Here is a 25,853-nt window from a genome sequence, read left to right as displayed (position 1 = left end):
TAAAACATGAAACAGGGCATGAAACAGCCTGTACAGGGGGTGGGCCTCTGCTTGGTCTCCCCGCTCCTATCCCTATCCCGTGCAGAAATCGGCATCGCCGGGACCAAGCGCTCCCCCCACCTTCAGGCCTGGGCTGAGGGACCCGGCAACCCGGCCGGGCTGGGCCGGGCCCGCCCCTCCACCCTCCCTCCGTCTCCTCCTCCTCCTCCTCCCTGGGCTATATATGGATACACGGCTCCCGTCTCTCCTGCTCGCTGGCTGCACTGGGGCTGCGGAGCGTGGGGGGCTCCTCCATCCCATGGCCCTGCCCGAGTCCTGACCGCGCCCCCCGCCATGAAGACCATCATCGCCGCCTACTCCGGCGTGCTCCGAGGTACCGGCGGGGACGGGCGGCGGGAAGGAAGGGCAGGAGATGGGTGTTCGTGCCCGGAGGGGGATGCTGCGGTGCGGAGCAGCTTTCCGGTGGCTCAAGGGCTGGGGTGGGAGCAGCACCGAAACACTCGGCTTTATGATTTTCTTTTTTTTTTTTTTTTTTTTGGCCGCAGGAACGCAGGGGAATAAGGAGGGGGAAGAGCGATGTGCAATGGCGGGGAGGAGCTGTAGCTTTTCTTGGGTTGAGGATTACAGGTCTCTGCGCAGGTTTTGTGTTTCGGGGTGCGCTCCTGGGGCTGTTGGAAGCCGCTCTAGTCGGCCTTGTACACCTTTGCAAAATGTGGGCGTGGGGCACTTGCCTATAAACGAGTCTTCCCTTCCCCCCCAGCCCCCTCCTTCTGTCGTGCTAGGAAGACAAGTGTCGCTTTATCGCACTGATAGAGTTCAGTCTCGGCTTCGTGTTCGTACAATTTCATTTAGCTTGGAGAAGGCCTCGTTAGCGAGTCCAACCGTTTCGTAATACTGTGTTCCCCACACCTACATCAAGGGGAGAGGGGGAAAATAGCAACATGTTGCTATTTTTATAATGAGGTGGTGAGGATTGAGTGCTCAGCCGGAGTTTCGTGGTAGCCGGTTCTGCCGGGTTTCCTTTAGCAGCCCTCCGTGCTGGGAAGTGACTTGTTGGGAGAAGTGGGATGGGTGTCAGTGGCTGGCACCCATCGTGGACAGAGCTGCTGCAGACACCGAACACGGCCCTGCACGCCGGGACATGTTGGTTAAAGGCTTTGGAGAGAGCATAGGAAGTCCCAAACCACAAGCTACCTTGCCTGCTTGTAAAGGCATCTCAAAGGATCTTCTAGGAATAAATTCAGCAAGTCTAAATGTTTTGCTAGATAAGAGTTTTGTATCCCTTCTGCAGGGGTGCTTGTCTGGAGAAAGGTCAGGATTAGCAGGCGGGTGAGAATGCAGTTGGACAGCCTGTGATTTGTGGAGAATCCTTGAGCGATTGCTCTGTGTTGTGAAAGGCTTTTTGCCCTCAAAAAGCAAACTGCTAATACGTCCTGGGATGAAGAGACCTGTGAAATGTTTTATTGATTAAACAAATCATTAGCAGAGCTGTAAGGACACGAACCTGGTGAATTAACCTCTGAAGTCTTGATTTTGTGCTGTCCTGTCCGGTCCTGGGTGCAGAGCTGCTGGTGCTCACCTCTGCCAGGATATTAGATTGATCTGAAGGATCGGTTGTGAACTGACTGGGGAGAAGATCTGCATGTGTTTCCTGTGTTCAGATCTGTTTCCTAAAATAACTTCGCTTGCTTGCATGACTAACAGAGGACAAGTTATAATTTCAGTTGAGAGAGGTTATTGGAATTAGCATTATCTGAACTGTTGTATTGAGAGTTAACTGCAAACTAAGTGCAGAGACTAAATAATTCAGGAAACCTGTAAAATATGTAGGGTTGACCTGAGACCTCAGCAGCCACCTTGTTGGCACTGGCATGTTAATGATGGATCTAGGACACATGCATAATTCAAAATGGACTGTGGTTTAGGGACAGTGATTGGCCTCATCTCTAGATAATCCTGATTAGTGATGGAAAGCTGTCTTAACTCTCCTTAGGTCAGTTTTCCTTTGAGGCACCTCATGGGGATCCTGCAGTGATATTTGTGGTTTTTAATTTTATTTAACTGATTTCTGCCTGGGGAGACAAGGGATGTTGCCTTGGTGACTGCAACATCTACCAACCCCTTGCCAGTGCTGTAGCCTGCATGGGTAGGAGAGCACAGGATTGGCTTCAAAGCCGAATCCAGGTGCCTCCCAGAGGAGCTCTGGCTTGAACTGGGTATGGAGATAGTGGTGTGGGACCCTGCAGATCAAAACTGGCAGAGGTGATGTGGTGTGGAGGTTCATTCATGAGACCTTATGTACTGCTTGATCATGTTGGACAACTTAATCTCAGTACAGATGTGTAGAACAAACCCACTAGATTTTTCTTCCTATGTCCCTGAATATTTTTTTCCAGGCATCATGCTTCTGCAAAGGGCTGATGTTGAGGTGAGCATCTGAATGGCTCGTACTATCCTTTAGTCTTATTGTTTTCCTGGCATCTAATTTTGCTCTGGTGCTGGTAAAATTTGGCTGAATTAAGTCTGACCCTATTCAAAAATAAGCGAAAAAAAAATAGAAAAAAAAGAGGTGCAGGCATCTGCCTCTATATCCATCCCTGTATGTATGCTAAGGAATGTCCTTTGATACAAAAAAGAAAAAAAAAAAAAAAAATGTGCAGGCATCTGTCTCTATATCCATCCCTGGATATATGTATGTATGCAGAGGAATGTCCTTTGATATCAACCCAGTGCTGCAAAAATCAGAGCAGACCGTGGGCCTAGGGTTGGATGATGCTCTGATACACCTGGTTGGGTAGGAGGGGTTGTGGTCTCCTCATCTTGAGCTGCCCCACTTTGGCCATAGGATGCCCAGGAGGTTGTCTCCTCGTGTTTGGCAGAGCAGCAAGGAGGTCTGTCTCATCCCTCTCCCCTGAGGGAAGATACTGGTGTGGCTGGAACCTTGAAAGGCTGTGCTGTGCTGAAATGTCTTTTCTAATGTTACTTCATCAGCAAGAAGTTTGGGATGAGGAAGATGATCTCTCTCAGCTTTACCTTGGAGTTAGTCTTACACTGCATGTGAGGTTTACCAGAGCTGAGTTCTGCTCTGGGGCGGGCAGCCTGGGAGCTCCTGTTTTGGGAGAACAGCATCACAGCTGGCTGCAAGGAGCTGTTGTCTCTTGACAGAGTTCCTTGGGAGGTGGAGGTCTGGGCTTCCTCATATGAAACCCCTCTTTCAGAGTTCTCATGTGCTCTGGACACACTGATGAGCTGTAGTAGGCTGGGTCGTTTTCTCTTGTCCAGACCTGTTTCAGTGTTGCTAACTTAAATCTGAGCTTGTTGGCTGGGCTGGGACAGTGGGGTCTTGTGGTTACATCACTTTAACATACATACTGCTGTGAGTGTGGAGGCTGAGGGCTGAGTTTAGTGCTGTGAGTAAATCCAGAACTGACATAAGTCATCATGGCACATTTGTTTCTTGGGTCTGGAGAATCCCAGCTCCTTTCTAAAAGAGCTGGTAAAAATTTTTATTTGCACGTCCCTGTTCAAAATATTGTTGATCTCCAGTTTAGGCACACTGTACTGCAGATTATATGTAATTAAGTAGCTTCCTGGGACAGGAGCAAACTGTTCTAAAGCTGTGTATGTGGCAGGATAACTACTCTGCACTGATTACTCACTATTTTCTTAATAAATTGTTTACTCTATAGTGAATATGCTTGTGCTTGGGGCACCCAAGTAAACCCAAGACACAACCCAAAAACTTGTGTTGCTCAAGGGGTTTTACAGGTGCACCTGCATGCTGTGTGGGCTCCTGCTCTTGCATGGGTGGCTAAGTTCTCCTGAATATTCTGGTACTGGTCTGTTTTTCTTACCTATCTTTGTTCCAATTTCTGCTTCTCTGCAAAATATGTGGCTCAAAATGTCCACTTGTAGCTTATGCTTTGATGGATCTAATATGGTTTTCCTCTAAATAAGCCATGTGCAGCAGGTTAATTATTGGCCAAGAATTAACATGCTAATTGTGTGGAAAGGGTGGCAGATGAAGCTTGGCTTTAACAAGGTTTCAGTGTATTTTTAACTGTATGTAACACTTGTACTTTTTCTCGGTTAATTTCCTTTGCTGGCATTTAATTAAGTCATGTCGGTTGGGTTTTTCTGGTACCCATGTGTGAAGTCCTGTTTGCTTCCACTCTTGGGATCTTTGATTCTGCTTCCCTGCCTAGATAAATGTTGTTTGTGTAATTTATCTGAAATAAACAGTTGTAGAGGAGCACCGGATGCTGAGTCCGTAATGCAGCAGTCGAATGCTTCATCAAACCATTTGCTGATTCCAGGATCTCCTTGGTAGCAACCCCTGCATTTGATGTTAGATGAAACTAAATTATAAAAACATGCTGAGCCCATCACCAGTTGCATGATAGCAGGCTAATGTCCCTGCGCTTCCGTGGAAGGCTGCAGATGACTGCCATCTCTGAGCAGCAAGGAAGTCTCCTGGAGAAGTTGTTACTCTGTCCCTTGTGACAGGGAACGTCCTTGAGAGCCATGCATGGCTTAGTGCAGGGAGTATCCCATCAGTACTCCAGGGAATGGGCTGCAGTGTGAGCTGGAGACCAGCTTATCTGAGACCAGGAAAGCTTTGGTAAAGTATGTCTTGTGTAGATGTGGTGTGCCAAGGCTGACCCCGACAGTCATGAAATGGCTTGGGTTAGAAAGGATCCTAATGATCGTCTGGTTAAGGCTCCCCAGTCAGGCTTTCCCATTCTGGGAAAGGTACCCGGAAAATGCCCCAGGGGCTGTGCTGTGTGGCCAGCACAGGATAAGCTGCTGTCTTCAGTGGCAGAAGATAGGGGTTTGGCTTTCTTCAGGATCCAGGATATTTCCTTGGGGGAAGACTGATAGGAATGTATACAGATTATAGTTCTGTCTACTGGGCCCTTTTAAACTAGGTTACAAGGGTAATCTGTTCCCTGAAAGCTACAGAAAATGCATTGGGTTTTTAATATGTGAAAGGTGCTTGGAGTGGGCCTGCAGGTGAGCCATTAGGAGGAAGTGTTTTCTCTAATGGACTGAGCTCAAGTGTCAGTGTCGGATTTTTCTTCTGTGGCTGAGTGCCAACCCCCCCTTCTCCCCCATTTCAGCTGACTTGTCAAAACTCTTCCACTCTGTCACTAGTAACTGGCCTGGTTCTCCAGAGCATCAAGGGTCTTTCCAAAAATGCCTCCTGGCTACTGAAGCTGAAAGGAGATAAGGCTTGCCTGGGGGGTTGTGTGTCAGTCTGACATGATGAACAAGAAGCTCAGGACTGTCTGGAAAGGATTGTCTTGGCACTAAAGTCTGTAAATGCATGGTTGATGAAATGGGTTAATCTGGAGCCTGCAGGTTTGGTGCAAAGGTAGACCTGATGAACTTGCCAGGTTGACTGACCTTTCCCATGGTCCTTTCCTTTGCTACTGGGCATCTTTCATTTCTTAACTGGGAATTAAATGCTAATATTCAGGCCATGGTAACTACTGACTTTCCTGATGTCTTGGTTTGAAAAGACAAGTGTCTGCTGAGGCAGGCAGGAGCCTCCCCTGAAATGGAAACTGTAAACCCCCTCCCTCTGAATTTTTATAAATTTGAAATTAAGGGGGCTCTCAGGCAAAGATACGGGAGCAGGAATAAGTTCTTTATTAGGGAAGAAATTAAAAATAAAATAAACAATGCAGTAATACAAAACAACACTGACAGAGTCAGAATACAACCTGACCAACCCTGTTGGTCAGGGTGTTAGTAGCAGTTCAGTGGGAATTGTGGCTGCAGTCCTCCTGAAGTGGCAGATGTGGTTCTGTTGGAGCAGTGACCCTGTAGAGGGGTGTAGTCTTCCTCTGAAGATCCAGTGGAAAAGGCAGCTGTTGCTTTGGGAATCCAGTGGAAAGGCTGTTCTGGTATCCCAAAATCTCAGATTACATCCAGTTAGGAATGCTTGGCTCCTCCCTCTGGGTGGAGTATCTCACAATGGGATGCTGTAATTTTTATCAGCCACGCAGTGACACTCAATGGCCCATTAACAGCAGGTGTCTCTCCAGAGGGAGGATTGGTTTGTGGAAGAGATCAAGAAAACTGCCCAATTAACAGAAGAAACTGCCCCACCTCTACCAGATTGCAAATAGAGTACACATTGCCTTGCAATCTGGGACACCTGATCAGCAAATAACTGACCCAGGACGTTTGTCCAAGGGCAGGTGCTTAGAGCTGTCTGGCAAAGCCTTGTTTCCCTCTGCCTGCAGGAAGTGAATGTGAGTTTTATGTGGCTCGAAAAACGAGCTGACAGGTTGACTTGTGCCACTCAATATTGGTCTGTTTGCAGGGATGGCAGGCAATGCCTACAATTTGTTCGAACGTGTAGAAAATGCTGAAGTACAAATTCTCATCTAGAGGGATAAACAGCTGTTATCTTTGGTAAGAGGATAGGGATTTAGCTGATCCAAGGCTGGAGTGTTTGGTTTATGAAGCCACAGAGGTTTGGTAGTGTAAATGCAGGTGCTGAAGGAAAAAAATTACATGGAGCTGGGCTTTTATTGTGAGTCACAAATCATCTCTAAGATTTTTGGCTTCTTTTGGAGGACATAGACATTTGTCCAGTGACACCACTATTGCTAAATGCTTTCTCTAAACTGGTATCTAGTAATCCTCAGTCTATATCAAGTCTGTCCACATGCAATTTTGGAAGGTTTTTGGGATAGCAAATACCTGGAGCTGTGGCCCCTCAGCAAGAGTTGAGCAACCTGGTCTAGTGGAATGTATCCCTGCCCATGGCAGGGCATTGGATTGAGATGAGCTATAAAGGTCTCTTTTAATACAAATCATTCTAAACCCAAAGATTTCTTTTACACTTGAACAGGCAACTGGCTTTGTAAAAAAATACGGTGAAGTTTGTCCCTCACCCCAAATTTGGGGATTTGCTGCTAGATTTTACAACATGGGGTTTCTGAATCTCACTGCTTAGATACTCTAGTGTGGCAAATCAATGCACGGTGAAAGTTTAATTCAACATATTCTCCTGTCTTGCCTCAGAAACGAGAACTACTTGCTGGATTAATTCTTAATACTGCACTATATTATTTTGTAAAGAACTGCCTACAGCTCTAGCTGTTGTTTGAACCTGGATTAGTGCTGTAGGTTTCAGTTTACTTGCAGTTGTAGTGGTATGATCTATCCCAACCTAAAACTTGGTCTGCTTAGAGTAATTAATGCCCAATGCAGTACTGAGATTGTTCATGTAACAAGGACTAAGCAGAACCAAGAGTCTGAACTGGGTGGTCTGGCTCTAAATTTAGACTGCAGCCTTTGGTGTGGCTCCCCCCGAATGTTGCCAGGAATGAGGCATCTCTGGGTAACATGTGCCAGTGTTTTACCACCCTCATATAAAAAACTTCTTCCTTACCTAATTTAAATTGACCCTCATTCCTATGAAACAGTTGCTTTACATATTTAAAGGATTCACCAGTGAGAGTATATTTGTAGAAACTACCAAAAATCCTAGTGCCTGATTATACCTAGAGAAGCCATTTTCAGTTGTTTTCATTTGACTGTGTGTGAACACTTGCTATGCTGTTACCACTAAAAGGTAATATCTTGTCAGCAAGAACTGAACCTATTCAATGTAGCTTCTTTCATAGTCCTAATAACAGGCTGTTCCTTAAATACAAAAGAAAATATATAAATACACAAGTGATTTGTATTTTGGTCAGTTGTTACAGTGCTTGTAAATAAAGTAATGAAGAAAAGTGAAGGAAAACCCACTTGCAAGTGCTTCTTTCTGGAGGCTGTGTATACTGTCAGAAGCTGCAGTGGGTGGTTCTTTGTACAGAAAGCAAGTGTTTTCAGTGTTTTACCCAATTTTGGCTTTTTTCTCTGCTTGAGTATCTTAAGCTTCTACAAGAGTGGCTTTCAGCTCCTTCTTATTTACTGCTTTAGGAGTGCTGATAGCATTCCTTCCTCCTAGAGCTGTGGATCCTCAGGGTTGTGTGTTGAGGTGTTCAACCAGTACTTGGGCTGTGCTGGGGAAGGCTGGAGCACAGAGCTTTCCTTGAACAGCACCGGGAGTTGTGCAACACGCCTTGTGGAGGGTGGATGAGAATAGCTCAGACCACAGCCAGGTGTCTGCTTCCTGTGGTTGGAGGCAGCTGATCTTTATCTTACTGTGAGCTCGTGAGGTTCCTTCTTATCAAACACCACTTAGAGGAGCTGGCAGTGTGAGCTTGAGGGTATGTGTTAGGAACAAGCGTTAACACCCTCTGCATTTTTATGGTCAGGGTAACAGAGGCTTGCTCAGGTGGGTACTGATGATCACTCATTAATCCCCTCCAGTATTCTGAAAAAAGCTGGATGTTGGCAGATGGCAATCCTTCCTCTTCCAGGATGCCCAAACTCCATGGAAAATATTAGCTTTTAGCAAGCCGTGCTGTAAAAGCAAACCGGAGATTTATCTGAAACCTCTTACTAAAATAAGTTGGACTTAATGACCCTTCCTTTTATGATTCTGTTTCAAAGGAATAATATTGTTTGCTCAGTGTGCAAATGTAACTTTATTTCTTTTATTTTCTTTTCTTTAGGCACGGGATCGAACATTCTTTCTGCTCTGCAGGATTTGTTGTGGCTATTGAAATCCAAAGTAGAGAAACAACTCCAAATCATCTCTGTGCTGCAATGGGTTCTCACTTTCCTTGTCATGGGTAACATCTTTTGGACTAAAGCAAAGGGGTTTTGGCTGTAATTCGGGATGAATTTTAATGCAAAACGTTAACTTCTTCATAAGTGTTAATTAGTACTGCAGACGTGTAGTTCCTGGGATACATGGATATTGTAAACCAGTTACATTGACAATTTCAACTATAAATTACTTTTCCTGGCTCTAGAAAACCATAAGAGCTATAGAAAGACTGACTGATGTTTAGGTTGTGTCAGTGTCTACGATGCAAATGAGGCTGAAACAATTGGAAATGTCTTACTTGGCTGGCTCATGGGAATATCCACAGAGGTTTCTTAGGAGCAGCTGGTAACTGATGCAAGTGATTGCAACAGGAATGCCTTCCTCTTGGTTTGGTCTGCTTCCAGGAGGTATCAGAGATGAGCAAGAATTGTTTGTGTTAGACCAGTAAAAGAGTAAAACCTGTTTATCCCTCGGTACTTAGATTATGTAAAACCTCAGGCTGCTCTGCTCCATTGGATTGTTAATAATTAAGCTGGAGAATGACTGCTCTCAGCATCTGTCTCGCTCTACCTTCCCAATTCAGTTTGTGCTAAAATGACAATGTCATTTTTGGGTGGGATCCTTGGCACCCTGGTGGGATGGCTGATACATAACTGGTGTAACCTGTGGAAGATGTGTGTAGCTTGTGGGGGGAATGTGGGGGGAAAAAGCTCATTGGTGTGGGCCACAAAGAAATCTTCATGCTCATCAAGTCTGATGAAGCAGCTCCCTACCTGGAGATACAGGAGATGCCTGGAGACACCATTAAGGGGAGGTTGAGGTTTTCCAGAGCTCTAGAGGAAGCTGCCTCAGCCCTACATAAGGGGTTTTTGACCAAATCCAGTTTATTTGAGGATTAATGACATCAGACTGAGACTAAGATTTCAGCATAGAAGAATCAAAAGGCAAGGGGTGTAAATGGACATCAAAACCTGATGCAATCTTGTTTTCTTCTTTCTTGCACCTCTCCAGGTATTGCTTGCACTTTAATCCTCATGTATATACTGTGTACAGATTGCTGGGCGATTGCTGCTCTATATTTAGCCTGGCTGGTATTTGACTGGAATACACCAAAGAAAGGTAAGTCTTGCAGAACAGATACTTGTTGTTAAAGTGTCCCTGTCTCCATATTTGGACAAAGAAGCTCTTCCTTGTAATGCATGACTCTTCTTCTTAGTGGAACTTGGCTGAATCACTGACCAAAGGCATTATTCAGTGAAGCATTTAAATGTCAGCCCTCAGCATGAACAGTGACTGAAGGTTTCACTGATGCTGAGTGCAATACAAAATTAACATTCACTACTATTATGCCATTGCTGGCTTTTACTAACATTTATAAGGCCTAGGTTCTTTCTTTACTTCAGAAAGATCTAAAGATTCAAGACCTTTCTGTCCTCTCCAGCTCTTGCAAGGTTCAGATTGTGATGTGATTATCAAGGTGTGGCTCCTCTGTAGAGTCAGTGTTGCTACAAATTAAGCAGATGACTTTATTTCAGAAAAAAAAACCAAACCCCAAACCTATAGAAGCCAGCTCTGGGAACCTGCAGTGGTTACAAGCTCTGGCAACTACTTTTGTAGCCAGATGAGCACAGTTCTCCATTGCTGCAAGATAACTGAAACCATCCAGGATTTTGGCCTTTCCCAAAGGTTGAATTGGAGTGTTTCTAGTTGGAATTGTAGAGTTGTCTACTGTTAATTTGCAGTCAAGCCTTAATTTGCTTGAAGTACCTTGTATTCTAGAGTGTGCACTGATTTCAGTGAATGATGCAGGTCTCCCACTTGGAGGAATGAAAGTGTTGATTCCTCTAGTGAGATGGCAAATGCTGGAGTCCTTTAGGCTTTTTGATGGACATTCATGTGGAAAGAGCTGTAAAGACATGATTCATTTTTTTCAACAGGGGGAAGAAGATCCCAGTGGGTGAGAAACTGGGCTATATGGAGGTACTTCAGGGATTATTTTCCAATAAGAGTAAGTAAAAGTTTAACTCTGTACCCTGGGGTTTAACTGCTTTCGTGTCTTGTACTGGCACTAGTCTATCTATGACACTGAACTATAAGCAGGACATGGCTCAGTTACTATTGCCATACTAGTGCTTCTGGCAGCTGTGGTTTGAAAATCTGAAATGTATTACCAATGGTGGCAATGTGGTTGCCAGAAGCTGCTGTTTCTAGTGGTTGTACCAGATTCCTGGAGGCAGTCTGCAATCCTTGTTCATCTCTCCAGCTTCTCGAGACACTGGCACAGGTCGTTCCAACAAGTAGTTGCCTCATCCCTCAAAGTGTTCAAAGCCAGGCTGGATGGGTCTTGGAGCAGCCTGGTCTAGTAGAAAGTGTCCTTGCCCATGGGAGGGAATTGGAATAGGATGATCTTTAAGATTCTTTCCAATGCAGATCACTCTGTGATTCTCTTCTGTGCTGCAGCAGTCCTGTGTAGTGCCTGACCCTAACACTGTTCCCCTCTCATAAATCATAAAATCTAGCTCAGTTTTTGCCTGTTTTCCAGTAGCATTTCTGCTCTGGGATGTATTGGGACAGAATATCTGGGACCTCTGTGCACCAAAAGTCACAGCACTTCACAGGGAGCAGTGAAATTTTGCTTTGGAGAAGTGGATTTTCCAGCAGTGGGAATAGCTTGAGTTCTCCAGCTTGTAACTTGCTCACCACATACTTGTATTTTTCCTACTGATTCAGACATGTTGCAGAAAGAGGACAGGGCTGCCAGACTGCTCTGGGACCACAGAATTAGCTGGGTGACTTGGAAGGGAGCAGGGGTCAAATTCGGCTAGGAGGGAACTCGATCCTCTTTGGAAGGGCACACAGCTGAAAGGACTATTATGTAAGGTTGTTGGCAAGTTCTACTCAGCTTGAGCATGAGGGAGGGACCTTGATACAGCTTTTGAGCTACCTATCCCCAAGATAGTCTAGCCTCAGAAAGGAACAGGGAATCCAGTTCCAGCAGGATGCCAAAGCGGCTTAGACTGGATTCTTCCTTTGCAAAGACACTTGAACTCTCAGGGTGCCTGAATGTGCTGCTGGTGAACAAGCCTTTTGTTGTACTCTGAGAAGCATAGAAACATTTAGGTTGGAAAAGACCCTTAAGAGAGTCTGGCCATTAACCCAGCACTGCGCAGTTCACCTTTTGTTGTACTCCAAGAAGCATAGAAACATTTAGGTTGGAAAAGACCTTTAAGAGAAAGTCTGACCATTAACCTAGCACTGCCAGGTTCACATGAAACTTGCTGTTGTTAACAGGTAATTCTTGGCAAGTCTAAGTGTACATGGAAAAATTCACTATGCCTGGAAGTCAGCCTGGGTCCCATGGCTGACAGAGAGCTGAGCAGGCTCTGCTGTTGAAGATGGGTCTCAGATGTGTTGTGTTCTAGTACCGAGTCCTTAGTGCTGCGCTAAACACTGCTGCCTTGGATATTGCTGAAATGGGCTCTCTTATGCTGGGGCCTTGGTTCTAAAGGGTCACTTGTAGTGCTGGTTCTGCTGTTCCATCATTCCTTGGATGCGTTTATCCTTGTCTTCATGGAAATATGCTTTGCAGAAGCCCTGCAGATCAGATTCACTGTGGATGTTAAAAGTTTGTCAAAGAGCTGGGTTGTTTAGGTAGGTTTAGAGATGAGATGGGGTAGATAAACTAAACTTTGCAGCAGTTTTTAAGTAAACACTTGCTAGTTCACATATCTGTTTGTGGGAACTCCTTATGTGTGTAATTCCTTTGCTGCTAAGGGGGAGGAGTTGTGCAAGGTTTATGGATCCACTGGTATTTCACATGCAAAGGGCAGAACAGGAGGGCTGACAGCTGAGAGATGACTCCTGCACGTGTTTTGGGGGAACAGCCAGCTGGCTGCAGGGTTGGGAAAAGCTGCTGCAGGGATCTTAGGGTAAATAGATGCTAGAAGTGTTTTTCTGCAGTTACAGGACTGATGCATGAACAATGCATCAGTATAAACAATGAATAATGTCTCTGGATATTAAGAATGGTACCAAGAACCAGAATGCCTTGGGCTTGCTAAGAGCATGAGAATTCCTGGGTTAAACTAGTTACCTGTTCTTGTTCAAGAGGGAGACAGGTCTACAGAGAATCACTTGTTTAAATGTTCTCTCTGCAAAAATAATTTTTACTGGATTCTGATCTGTGTAATGGCTCAGGAGGATTTGGTTTGTGCCCCAGGCTTATGGTTTGTCAGGACAGTCCTCTCTGTTGCAACTTGTCCTGTGCAATGTGTCTGCTGAGCACTGCAAGGACAGACCACACCAGTGCCAGGCACACTGGTGGCACTTGTAATGCTGAACTTGCCTCCAGCAAAGTCTGCATATAGAGCTGTGGTAGCTGCATCCATAGCTGCACAGGTACCAGCTGTGTTGGGCTGTCAGCTCAGATTTAACTCATAGAATCACGCTACAGCTGGAAGGGACCTTAAAGCTAGTTTCGTTCCTCCCCTCTGTCATGGTCAGGGACATTTTCCATTAGACCAGCTTGCTTCAAGCAGGCTGTGTATCCTGGCCTTGAACACTTCCAGGGATGGGGCAGCTACAGCTTCTTTGGGCAACCTGTGCCAGGGCCTCACCACCCACACAGACAAGAATTTCTTCCTATTTGGTTTGCTCTGTTAGAGCAGCTGCATGAGAATCAAGCTCTGCTCCAATGTTTGTGCTGATTAGGCTGCTCTCACTAGAGTCAGCAGTGCCTCCCAGCCTGAAACACCAGGACTATTGTACCCATACCTGAAAATACGAGGTCATGTTTTGTAATCCCAGGTGGATTTGGAAAGCAGCCTGAATCTGGCTCAGTTACTCAGCATGAGCTGAGTTGGCCACATTCCCATGGACTTCATGCAGCTGCTCTGATAATAACCTATTTTAGGGCACTAGAAACTTAAGTTTGTCTGCTGGTTAATGGCTGGCCTTGTAAATAGTGCTTTAAGCTAAGCAGCACGTGAAGTGGCTGAGGAATGTTCCAGTGAACTGAGTCCTGGACCTGAAGTGGCAGGTGAAGCCCAAGCCCTTGCATGGGGCTGCACTGGAGCAGACATCACCTGCACACACAATCTCAGTCTCATGCTGTTGATCCCAGCAGCCTCCTAAGCACATGCTGATCTGAGGATGTCATGCTGGGAGTGCCATGACCTAAAGGTTTTGTTTAGGTAAGAAGAAGCTGTCACCTGAGCATGTGAACATCTCCACTAGAAGTAGGGCTCCAGGTAGCCAGGGCTTCACACCTTTGGCTTACCTTTGTCAGACTGTGAGCCCTTCAGGTGTCTGCAGGGAGATCTGCTCACTGCAGGGGGAGAGTGGGCATCTAGCCAGAGCAGGAATTGCTGCCAAAAGTGTCTTTTTTTTTCCCCTCAATTTGTCTTGTATGCTGTGTCTTGGCTAGCTTCCTGCAAAGCTCCTCCTTAGCTGTTGATTGTTGTACATGATTTACAGGTTGGAAATAGAAGGGTTTGATTGCTCTGTCCTAACCTAGTATAGTGGAAGGCATTCCAGCCCACAACAGGGAGTTAGAACAAGCTGAGCTTTAAGGGTTTTTTGGGTTGGTCCCTTCTAATCAAAGCCATTCTGTGAATTTGTGACATATATAATATTGGGAGCCTGGCGAGGGGTATCCAGGTCCTGGGTATTAAGGTGAGATAATTCCTTCCATTGTGCTGCTGGGTGTGATGTGGTTAAGTGCAGTTCTGGGGTTGTTTTGCAAGCTTACATGGTCATGAGACCTGCTGCTTGGATCCCGCAGGATGAGCTCTGGTTTTCTGCTCTCTGTGTGCTTCCAGTCAGTGCTGCTCAGCTCCCACCCAGACAACGGATTTTTTTCCTGCTCTTTGGCTCCTGGTGCTGAGCACCAGTGGTTCTGCAGTCCTCTTTCTCCACTGCTGAATGCGCCACTGTTCCTAAAATAAAATTGGCAATATGGTTCTTTAGCTGTATCTGGCATTCAAATATTAACACTCGTTTTCTTTACACTACTGCACTGGCTTAGTGCTTCTGTAGGCTGGCTTAGTTCTGTGTAAAGAAATCTGTTGTTATTAGACAGGTAGATGGACTTTGCTCCCAGAGAAACAGGTTTGGTCTCTTAACAGCAGCTGGGAACAGGTGTGTTAGTGCAATGGGGTCAAGGTTCATCTTCACTCCCAGTACTGATTATCCAGCTGAGGTGCAGCAGGGATGTGCTGACTTGGCCTCATCATGGGGACACTGAGGCTCCAAAGAGCTGTGTGGGAATGGAGAAGACTGTGGAGGAAAAAGGAAAAACCAGCTGGAGGCCCAGAACAGAGTTGCAGCGGTGTCGTTCAGTGACAGCTACAGCAATTCCTTGGGGCAACCTGATAACACTGTTTGCTTCTCAAAGGGGGGGTTCAAAGAACCAGCAGTGAGTGATCAGTCTCCTGAAGAGAGGGATGGTTTGGGCTGGAAGGGACCTTTAAATGCATTCTGGTTCCAAAGCCCTATCTTGTGCACTTCACTATCTTCACTCTTGCTTGAGACTAGAAATACATGATTTACACTACTTCAAAAATTCCTGCTTCTAGATTAAATTTAGGCAGAGATGAAGGTATTGGCAGGTCATACCCTCCCTGGGCTGAGTTTGTGGATTAGCAGATTCAAGACCTCTGCTTGCAGAGAAGTGCCCAGCCCTGTCTGATGTCTGTTGGTCTTAGGTTCCCTGGCATGACTTGGGTGGAAGAACACACAGAATCACCAAGAAAAAATTCCTGCTTCTAGATTAAATTTAGGCAGAGATGAAGGTATTGGCAGGTCATACCCTCCCTGGACTCAGTTTGTGTATTAGCACAAAAGACCTTTGCTTGCAGAGAAGCGCCCAACCCTGTCTGTCTGTTGGTCTTAGGTTCCCTGGCTTGACTTGGGTGGAAGAACACATAGAATTACCAAGGTTGGAAAAGACCTTGAAGATTGAGTCCAACTATTCCAGTGCCTTTTTCCTAATGTGTAATCTGAATCTCCCTTGGTGCTACTTGAGGCTGTGTCCTCCTGTCCTGTCACTCCTTATCTAGGAGAATAGACTGAACCTCAGCTGCACCCTCCTTGTTTACCTTCTGTGAGCCTCTGTGTTGTGGGACAGTTGTAGAGGGCAGTGGCAGCCTGCATGGGGCAAACAGGGGGAAAGCACACATGTATGAATATGAGGCTAAATCTCAGCCCTTCTCCCTTGCCTTTGTTTAGTTGGATCCCTGCATACCCCTTGCCCAGCTCCTGCAGTGCTGTGGGTGATTGATTGTCATGGGTGTTGCCAACTCTGTGGCTCCATAACAGGAGCTGTTGGAAAACAACCACGGCAATAAGGCTGCAGCTTGGCTGGGGCTCCTGTTAGGTATCCAAGCAATGGGCTACACTGGTATCTGGGTGTCCTTGCATGTGGTGGAGGGGCTGGAGGAGGAGAACAGCGTGTCTTCTGTATGTGTGGCTCTGCCAAGCTCAACATGCAGATGCCTCGTGCTCCAGAATGATAAGGACAAACCTTCCTTCAGCTGTCTTTCCTATTAAAGGAGCTGTGCTTGGTGCAGGTGAGAGATGAGGCGTGGAAATTGCTACCTTGTGCTGACAGGAGCTTTAAGGAAGGAGTGTCTGCTGCTTGTGCAGCCAAGCCACGTGTCTGTATCTGCCAGGCCTGTAGTCAAAAAGTCAGAATATTGTCTAGGTTGGAAAAGTCCCCCAAGATGATCAAGTCCAGCCATTCTGCTAGAAGTGCCAAGGTCACCACTAACCCATGTGCCCAGGTGCCACATCCACAAAGCTTTTAACTCCCTCTGGGCATGTGGGGTCCACCACTGCCCTGGATAGCCTGTTATAGAAGTCTCTCTGCACCTGAGCAAGAATTGATAGATGGAGGGGTTGCTTACCATATCATTACTTTTTTCCTGGAGGTAGGTTTTTGGTCTTTAGTGTGTGATCCGTGTTTCTTGTAACTGATCAAGGCTACAGCCTTTCTATCCTGGGAAGTGAAAGCAAAGCCATCTACTAATTAGGGAAGAATAGACAATGGGGCTCTGCAGAGCTGTTGCAACCAGAAGCCTCTGTACCCTCTTCCTGGAGTTCTACATGACCTCAAACAAGAGGAAGTTATGAAGAGGGCCAGTCAGCTTGCAGAACCTGCTGCTGCATCATGCTTTTATCACAGCCACTGTTTAAATAGCACAGGAGCTGTGGCTTCATCTGGGGGCAGGGCTGAGAACAGGGAGAAGGGAATCAAGTTTCTGGGCATGCTGCTTTAGTGTGTCGCAATGGTACTTCAGCTCCCTGCAGCATGATCCAACAGAATGAACTTGCATCGTGCCAAAACACTCCTTGCCCAAGGCAGTGGGGTGGGTAATGCTGGTGTGACATCTTGGAAATCTATGGGGTTTTTTTTCCTGTGGGAACTGATGGCCTTTGAATATACAGTTTGAGGGATGGGGTGCCAAAGCTTCAGCCTGTAGGTCTGAGAGCTGCTGGGGTGTTGTAGTTGGCAAAAAGTGGCACTGTTGCAGCCTGGAAAGAGGAGATGTTTAGATTAGATATCAGGAAGAGGTTATAGACTCTTAGGGTAGTGAGGTCCTGGCAAAGGTTGCCCGCAGAAGCTGTGGCTGCCCCATCTGTGGAAGTGTTCAAGGCCAGGATGGACAGGGCTTGGAGCAGCGTGGTCTAGAGAAAGGTGTCTCTGCCTGTGACAGAGGTTTGGAACTGGATGATCCTTAAGGTTTCTTCCAACACCAACTATTCTAGCATATGGAAAAAAATGAAATTTGGTCTCTATTTTTATAGGATGATGCAGCAGCCCTGCTGTGTTTTGTCCTGTGTGCTTCCTCAGACTGCATGTGTACTGCCTGGGAAAGATGCTCTGACACATGGGATGCTGCTGCTACCTATAGCATCAGAAAAGCCCCCTCTGGCAGTAGTGGTACCAGGGAATGGTTGTTCTGTGCTAGCTAAGACAGATGTGGAGAGTCCATGCTTTGCAAACAGTGGAGCAAATGGTTAGGAATATTGCACAGCCTGAAAACAATGTGATCAGGACTCCTAATGCATGCCCTGCAGGAATCAGAGGTGGCTTGAGGTCTTGTTGACCCTTTGGCATGTGGGCCAGGGCGGAACCTCTTACAAGGAGGGATAATTTCCAGTGGTTACCACCCTTCTGCACATTTTCCCACTTGGAAGGTGGCCAACAGGCCCATTAACTGTCTGGCTCTTTTTTCAGGCATTAGGTGAACTTGCTTCTGCTGTGAGACAGTGATGTTTATGTTCTTTTCCCCTCGTACTGGGATGTGAGCCACTAATGTGCTGAGAGGGCCTGGAGGAGGTAGCTGTGGCTACAGGACTGAAGAACTTGATTGGTTTGTGCAAGAGGTGTGTCAGAATATCTTAGGAAGGCAGAGAGAAGCAGAAGGCTGCAGCAACCCATGCCCTATTCCTGCCTGGCTGGCTGGCTTCTTGTGTCCGAGATCAGCCTGTTTATCTTGCTCCCTCTGCTCAGGAAACTGAGGTCTAAATGCTGGTCCTACCAGAGTCTCTGAAATCCAGGAGAGCCTATACATGAGCTCTTAGGCTGTTCTCCCTGATAGGAAGAGAGACAAAACCTGGGGGATATGAATTTTTTTTTTTGCTTCTCGCACTATCTGAAAATATCCATCTTCAATTGAGCTCTTTTTTCTTTCCTAGCTGGTTAAAACCCACAATCTGCTGACCACCAGGAATTACATTTTTGGGTACCATCCACATGGCATCATGGGCTTGGGTGCCTTTTGCAACTTCAGCACAGAGGCCACGGGTGTCGGCCAGAAATTCCCTGGGATCCGACCATACCTTGCTACCCTGGCTGGGAACTTCAGGATGCCAATATTGAGGGACTACTTAATGTCTGGTGGTAAGCACAATCACTCTGTGCCATTTCTGTTTATGTTCTTGGCTCTGAGCTGTCTTCACCTCTGTCAAGTGAAAAGCTGTGTTGGAAGCTCATGTAACCACTTCCTGCTGGTAGCATCACCCAAACATTGCTTTCATAGAGTTGTCAAGAGGAAGCTGTGAATAAATGTGAGAAATCCTGTCCAGTGGAAGGTGTCCCTGTCCCTGGCGTAGGGTTGGAACTGGGTGATCTTTAAGGTCCCTTCCAACCTAAATCATTCTGTGATTCTGTGAATATGACTAGTTCGGGCTGCAGGCACTGCTGTTCATCCTTAACTCTAGGATACTCCTGTCCAAAACCATAATAAAGATACCTGACAGCTGTAGTTGTGAAAGGTGGAGGCATGGAACCAAGTTGTGCTAGTTATTGTGTGAAGGTACAGGAAGAAGTTGCACTGGCTGAAAATACTGAGTAACCATGGCCAGCTCAGCTCCTGGGCTCACTGCTACATCACTTGTCACACATCTGTGTTTCGTGGTGGTGGTGGATGCTGTCTCCCCCAGTTTCACTGCTGGGTGCCTGCCAGGGGTAAAGAGTCTGAAGTATTGCATGATGCCAGCTGTTGACAGACCCCCTTCCCTGAATGTTTTCGTGTAGATGGATCCCACAGATTATGCAGTGATGTGAGTGTGCCAAATTACATGAATAGGTCTGTTTTAATGGAGCCCAGGATTTTAATGCTGGAGGATTTGTAAGTTATGACTGGGCAGAGGAAATGGTGTTTAAAATACCAATGAGGTGTTCTTGCATGGCATGAGCTTCCTTTTCGGAGTGAGGGCGCCTGTCAGTTAGATAGAGGTGAGGGAGTAACACTTAAAGGCTGTGAACTGAACAGTTCAGTAAGCTGTTTTCTGTTTCTGGAACTGATTAATCAATAAATGACTTTAAAGCAGATATCTTAATAAGTACCATGGCTGGGAAGACGATAGGAGTAGCTGTACCTGACTCTGACTTGTTAGAATTTACTATTTCTGAGATTACTGTCTTAATTGAGGAAGAGAAAAACTAACTGGATCTGATGCAGAGAAGGTGTTTGTCTCTATCTAGAAAGGGCATATATCAAGATGGTTTTTGTCTTCTGGTACTGATGTTAGTTGCTGTGTGAAGCCCATAATTTGGGAATTCCCAGGACAGCAGTCCATGAGAAGTTGGGATCTGCTTTCCAGTCTGTCACATTTGTAAATTTAGTTGTGTTGCTTAAGTTTCCATGCAGCCTTTTTATATTTTAAAAAAACATGTTTAATCTGTTCAGTATGACTGGCAGACAAGTCTTGTGGCCAGCCAGAGCTGCTTTCTCCTCTTTGGAAGGAATGTGGGAGTAGGCATTAGCAACATCATTGCTGGCTTGGCTATCCCTGAGCATTGTGCTTAAACCAGAGGAAAATGGTGCTTCTTTAGTTCCTAGGATCTAAGCAAGTTTAGAGGTGTCATGACATAAACCTTCTGAAAGCCATAATTTGTCTTCACTTTCCTATACTAGAACTTAAGGGTGCTGATACAAAGACTTTAACATCACTTGGAAAGTACTGATAATTCCCTCAATTCTTTTTTCTATGGATGAACTTCCAGGTGGAATTATAACAAATCCTAACACTGTACCAATACACATAGCTGGTTTACAAATAGTACTAATTCTTAATTTCACAGCCTACTAGAGGTTAAGGTACAACAGGGATCCTATAAGGCATGAGGGCATGACCAGAAAACCCTGTATCCTGTGTGAATGTGCTGAAGAGCAGAATTTTGTTTATTGCCACTTGTCTCTGTGTCTCATTGCACTTTCTGAAGGAACTATTTGGTGCTGTGAGCAGCAGTAATCTCCCTCTGCTAACAAGTGAAAGAGCTGAACATAAATCTGTTACCAGGCCTGTGTAGCCAGCATGAGCCTTTGTGTGGAGAACGGGACAAAGTTGAAGCAGTGAGTGTAGCCTGAGCCTTTCAGAGGAAAAACAGTCAGAGAGATGCAGTTGTGCTGAAAGAAACTAATTCTTCATCCTCAATTCCAGCTGATCTGTCTCGGGTGTGGTCTGCTCTGTTCTTACCTGGAGCTGGGATAGGTGATGACCCTGATGCCCAGATAGACATCAAGGCTGGCAGACTTGTCCTGTCTAAGTCCCCAGGGCCTGTTCATCATTTAGTTCTTGGCTCAAGCAATTAATACCATGAGTGTAATAGGGCATGACCCAAAGTACTCAGATCAGATGTGTTGTGTTATGGGAATGTAAGTGATGGCATCCCATTTTTCCTTGGCTTATTTTGGCCAAAAAAGTGAGGCAGGAGCGAGCTTGGACACCAAAGGGCCTGTTCATCATTTAGTTCTTGGCTCAAGCAATTAATACCATGAGTGTAATAGGGCATGACCCAAAGTACTCAGATCAGATGTGTTGTGTTATGGGAATGTAAGTGATGGCATCCCATTTTTTCCTTGGCTTATTCTGGCCAAAAAAGAGGCAGGAGTGAGCTTGGACACCAGTAGTAGGATAAAGGCAAGAGTTTATAGAGCAGACAGTCAAATTTCTTTACATGTTCTAAAGCAATACAGAGGAAATTAAAGGTGTTGTCTTTGGGTTTTTATTTTCCTGGAGTGGGGACTGGTGCCTTAGGGCAGAGATTGCTTACTAAAAGTGAAGGGAGGTCCTGCTGTTTCCAGTGTGAAATAGAGGGAAAGATCTTCATAGATATGGATTTATGATTTAATATGAATTTAAAATGAATTACATAAGCACAGAGTATGGATTTACATAAGCACCCTGTCCTGTAAATTGCAAGAGCTTGATATTATTTCAGATCTGTCTTAAATGTTTGTCCATTTATTCTTTGTATATTGCTAAATCTACTCCACTACCTAATTTTGCTGAGGAACTGGTCAATATCAGGCTCTCATTCATCAAAATAACACAACTGCTTTCTGCCTTTTTAAAGGTAAACCAAATCCTACTGTAAAGTTTACATGGAGGGAGGATGTCTGACACCAATGCCTTTGATATCACTAGATATAGAAAATCCTTGCTGAAGCCTTTTGATAAAGGAAAGAGAGCTGATGTTTGTGGAGTTTATAGCTAGGTCTGAACTGTTTGTTTATTTGAGGAATAGGTTGCCTGCTAATACTACCTGCTCTGACCAGAGGGAGGTTGGACAGCTCAACTTGCAACTGAGGCATAAACCTTGTGCTGCAAGTATGAGAAGATCCTGAAGTCACCAGTCAATCTTGTAGCGTGACCCTTGTGTCTGTCTGCTTAATCCAGGTATATGTCCTGTGAACCGTGACAGCATAGACTACATCTTGTCCAAGAATGGCAGTGGCAATGCCATCATCATCGTGGTGGGAGGGGCAGCAGAGTCCCTGAACTGCACTCCAGGGAAGAACTCCGTGACGCTGAAGAACCGGAAGGGATTTGTGAAACTGGCTCTACGGCATGGGTAAGGGGCAGCCTCAGGTACTGCTACACTGGAAGGTGCTTTTTCATTTGAACAACTTGGTCTAGGTGATGTCCCTGTTCAGTGCAAGGGTATAGGACTAGATGGCCTTTAAAGGTTCCCTCCAGCCGAAACCGCTCTGTGATTCTGTTCCCTGAAGCAGCTGACACCTTGGAGGGATTCTCCTTTCTGCAGTTCTGCTGTGTTGTGTGGGTGTTTGCCCAGAGCATCAGACATGAGTGTCCTTTGGCTTCTGCCCCTGAGCAAGGTGCAGGGGTTGGGGGATCCCTGGGACAGCAGGAGGCTTCTACAGCAAGGAGAGGCAGTGTCAGTATGGGGTGATGACCTGTGCAGTCCCCCTGATCCCCATGTGTCTGAAAGGAGATGGCCATCAAAAACAGGAGTCGAGTATATATGGAAGTGTGTCCCATACCTGACTGCACAGGCCCATTGTCAGTACAATTCTGTAGTATGCCTTCAAAGTATATCTATTATGTCATGCCAAGTCTGGCTGGCTTATGTCAGTACCTTGTGCTGCTAAAAAAGCTCTGGGCAATGGTAGCAGCACCTGTGCAGCCTGGCAGAAGTGTGTGGGGCTGCCATATTGAGCTGCAGTCCAGGGGCTGGGGGCCTGAATCTTTCTGTCTTTCTAGAGCGGACTTGGTTCCTGTCTACTCCTTTGGGGAAAATGAAGTGTACAAGCAGGTGATCTTTGAAGAGGGTTCCTGGGGAAGATGGGTTCAGAAGAAGTTCCAGAAGCACATTGGCTTTGCTCCATGCATCTTTCATGGCCGTGGCCTCTTCTCCTCCAACACCTGGGGGTTGTTACCCTACTCCAAGCCCATCACTACTGTTGGTAAGGTTTTGGTATAAACATGCTGTGTGCCTCTCTAGGTAGCAGAATATTTGAGTCTATGCTGTACACCTGCTGTAGTTTGGTATTGGAGTCTTGACTATAAAATGGCTTTCCCTTCTATATAAAAACCTTCCAGCAAAACTGAGAACGAGCTAGAAGAGTTTCCAGGGGTTACAATCCTTCAATCAATCTTCTCCTTCCAGGCAATTTTGCAAGAGTCCTCTTTTTTGGGGGAAAAGGCTGTAGCTGTACTTTCTTTGGCCTTGGGTAGCTAAAGTCAGAAGCATCCTGGCCCCCTATATTCCAGTGGGGTGCATGTCTGACAGTTGAGTATTTAAAGCCAACCGTAAAGCTTGCGTTTGAGTCTTCTAACCCAAAGCAGCAGGGCTTTAAGGGAGGAGGGAAAAAAGGTCAGCTTAGCTTTTGTGGTGTGTATAGGGGAATACCAAAGAAGAACTGACTCATAGCTCATGTTATTGAGGAGGGATTTATCACTCTGCTGTAAACAGAAGGGGGACTTTCTAGCCACCTTGAACAGTAGGCGCATTTGTATAGCCAAAGCAGATCTGGTGTAGCTGCAGATGTGGTGTGTGTACTTGTTGTGGGACAGTTGGGCTTCAGAGCCTGGCAAAACTGTGAGGAATTGGGCAAACCTCTGCTATAATGGCAAACTGTGCTGTGCCAGAATGGATGTGCTGAACTACCATAGCTGTGTCCATAGAGGACAAATACTTCAGGTTGTAGGAGCATTTAAGCTAATGTGGATTTGTCCCTTTTTTATCAGTTGGAGAGCCCATCACCATCCCCAAAATTGACAGTCCATCACAGAAGGATGTGGACTTCTACCATAGCATATATGTGGACTCACTGATCAAACTCTTCGACAAATACAAGAGCAAATTTGGCCTGCCGGAGACTGAGGTCTTGGAAGTCAACTGAAGGCACTGGCTGAGCAGCACCTCTTCTCTCAGAACCAACACATCGTTTCCAGGAGTCCAAGTTGTCACTGTGTACTTGAAAGCATGTGTGGGTGTATGTATTCTTCAAAGCAAGTGTTCAAAGTGTTGCTAAACCACTTTAAAAATAATAAAGGCTTTGCTTTAGAGAAATCCCATTACAAACATCTTTTTATACAAAAAATAAAGCACAAGTCCCCATTGCTGTGAGGATTTGGATAAATGATTGCCTTTGTAATCAGCTATATAATGCTGTTGGATCACCAGCAATGGATTAAAAAAATTCCTACAGCTACTGTACCCACTGGCACAAGCAATTTTGGGAGAGTAGGATTCATCTGGTTTTGAATTTAAAAAGCAGCAGGTTGATTTGAGCAGCATGGCAGTTTTACAGGTATGTTACACAAGAACCCTGTTGAGACATGCTTATGTAGTACAAAGGTATTTCTGCTTTGAAAAAGCCCTTTCTGGAAGTACAGTTGGGCTGCAACCCCTCTGGTGTGGCATCTATGCTGGATGGTGCAGAGAGAGTCCGGTGAAGCTTGATCCATAGTGTAGTGGATGATTTTGTGGCTGCAAATTCACCACTGTATTTAAGACGTCAGTTTAGAAGCAGGTACATCCCAGGTGCTGCTTGCACAGAGGCTTTTAGCTGGAAATATGAGACTTCTTCATAGCCACAAACCTCCAAGGATGAGCTCTAGGAGCAATGGGGTGGTGCAGTCGTGTAGCCCTGGTGTTGCAGACTTTTAGGGTAGACCTTAGGGGGAAAATGCAGTGGGGCTATTGATGCAAGTGCTTTGGATCCCAGAAGTATGTGGGGAAATCTAGAGGTTACTTCTGGCCTGAAGATGGCTTCTAATTACTCCATCCAGTGAATGTAAAGGAGTAGCCTTTGCACACATAGGATCTAAAGTGAGCTACTTTTATAAAAGTATTTATAAAATGTTTTATGTGGATGTTAACACTGCTTGTAGTGAGATTTCTTGAGAGTACAATTTGTTATGTATAAACCTGAAACTGCACTACTTGCATGTCTGACCTGCCTTTTCAACCATTCAGTTGAGTGTATCTTGAGCTGTAAAATGTGCCTTTCTTCCATGCAAGAGGATGGTACTTCACATTCCTGGAATCTTGCCTCTAAAGACAAATGTTCATCTGTCATATTTGATAGATTATTGTATTACAGAGTATCAATTTTTGTACAAATTTCTAGAAATAAACTTGGGCAAAAATAGTGGGCTGCTTTGGTCCCTTCGGTGTTGCAGGGTTTGTGGCTGGTATTACAGCAGTAATTTATATGATTGCAGTTGTGCCTTTTTTCCTATGGGGAAAAAATGGTTTGTCTGTACAAAAGCAGACTCTCACCAAAATCACCATCTCTGTAAGTGTGTAATGGTAGACCTAGAAGAGATAGGTTAAGGGTTGAACTTGACATTAAAAGTCTTTTCCAACCTTAATAATTCTGTTCTACCATCTGCGTGCTACCTGCATGGGGCAGCCAGGATAGTTTAAGCAAATCTTTGTGGTTTAAAGTTGGGGTTTTGCCTGGGACTGTACAAGGAGCTGAGGCAGCCTCCCTCTGTGGACCTCCACTGAGCAGATACAGAAAGCACATGCCCTATTGCCCCATACAGCAGATTACTTTGGGTTTTGTTCCTGCCTCAAACAAAAAATGCTGGATTGCATCCCTGCTCCTCAGGTGAAGAAATCCTTCCAGCCCCTTTCAGTACTTGAAAGGGAGCTTCATAAAAAAGAGTGATTTTCTATACAGAGTGCTTAGTGAGAGGACAAGGGCCAAATAATGACTTCTATAAATAGGCAATAAACCTAATAGAGAAGAGATTTATACTGGATATTGGGAAGAAATTCTTCCTTGTGAGAGTGGTGAGACCCTGGCACAGGCTGCCTGAAGGTCTTGCTGCCTCATCCTTGGAAGTGTTCCAGGCCAGCTACATGGTTCAGTGGAAGGTGTTCCTGCCCCATGGCAGGGGAGTTGGAATG

The 25,853-nt window shown here is 45.6% G+C and overlaps 1 protein-coding gene across 3 annotated transcripts; it reads left to right on the top strand.

The window, feature by feature from the left end:
- Positions 1-88: 88 nt before the first annotated feature.
- DGAT2 (diacylglycerol O-acyltransferase 2) lies at positions 89-25,086 on the top strand. Of its 3 annotated transcripts, none has more exons than XM_039710866.1 (8): positions 89-412; positions 8,580-8,699; positions 9,689-9,796; positions 10,615-10,685; positions 18,377-18,581; positions 21,866-22,040; positions 22,691-22,893; positions 23,678-25,086. In XM_039710866.1, the coding sequence occupies exons 1-8, from the start codon at positions 334-336 to the stop codon at positions 23,830-23,832; spliced, it is 1,116 nt and encodes a 371-aa protein (XP_039566800.1). In that variant the 5' UTR covers positions 89-333; the 3' UTR covers positions 23,833-25,086. The 3 variants fall into 3 exon arrangements, with proteins under 3 accessions (XP_039566800.1, XP_039566801.1, XP_039566799.1); XM_039710867.1 differs by having other exon boundaries at positions 219-373; XM_039710865.1 differs by lacking the exon at positions 89-412 and having other exon boundaries at positions 8,471-8,699.
- The last annotated feature ends 767 nt before the right edge of the window (positions 25,087-25,853 follow it).

Source organism: Passer montanus, unplaced genomic scaffold, assembly GCF_014805655.1.
Source record: "Passer montanus isolate IOZ18808 unplaced genomic scaffold, ASM1480565v1 scaffold236, whole genome shotgun sequence".
Lineage (NCBI taxonomy): Eukaryota > Metazoa > Chordata > Aves > Passeriformes > Passeridae > Passer > Passer montanus.
The sequence above is the reverse complement of the archived record's forward strand: the minus strand, read 5'-3'. Positions and strand labels throughout refer to the sequence as shown.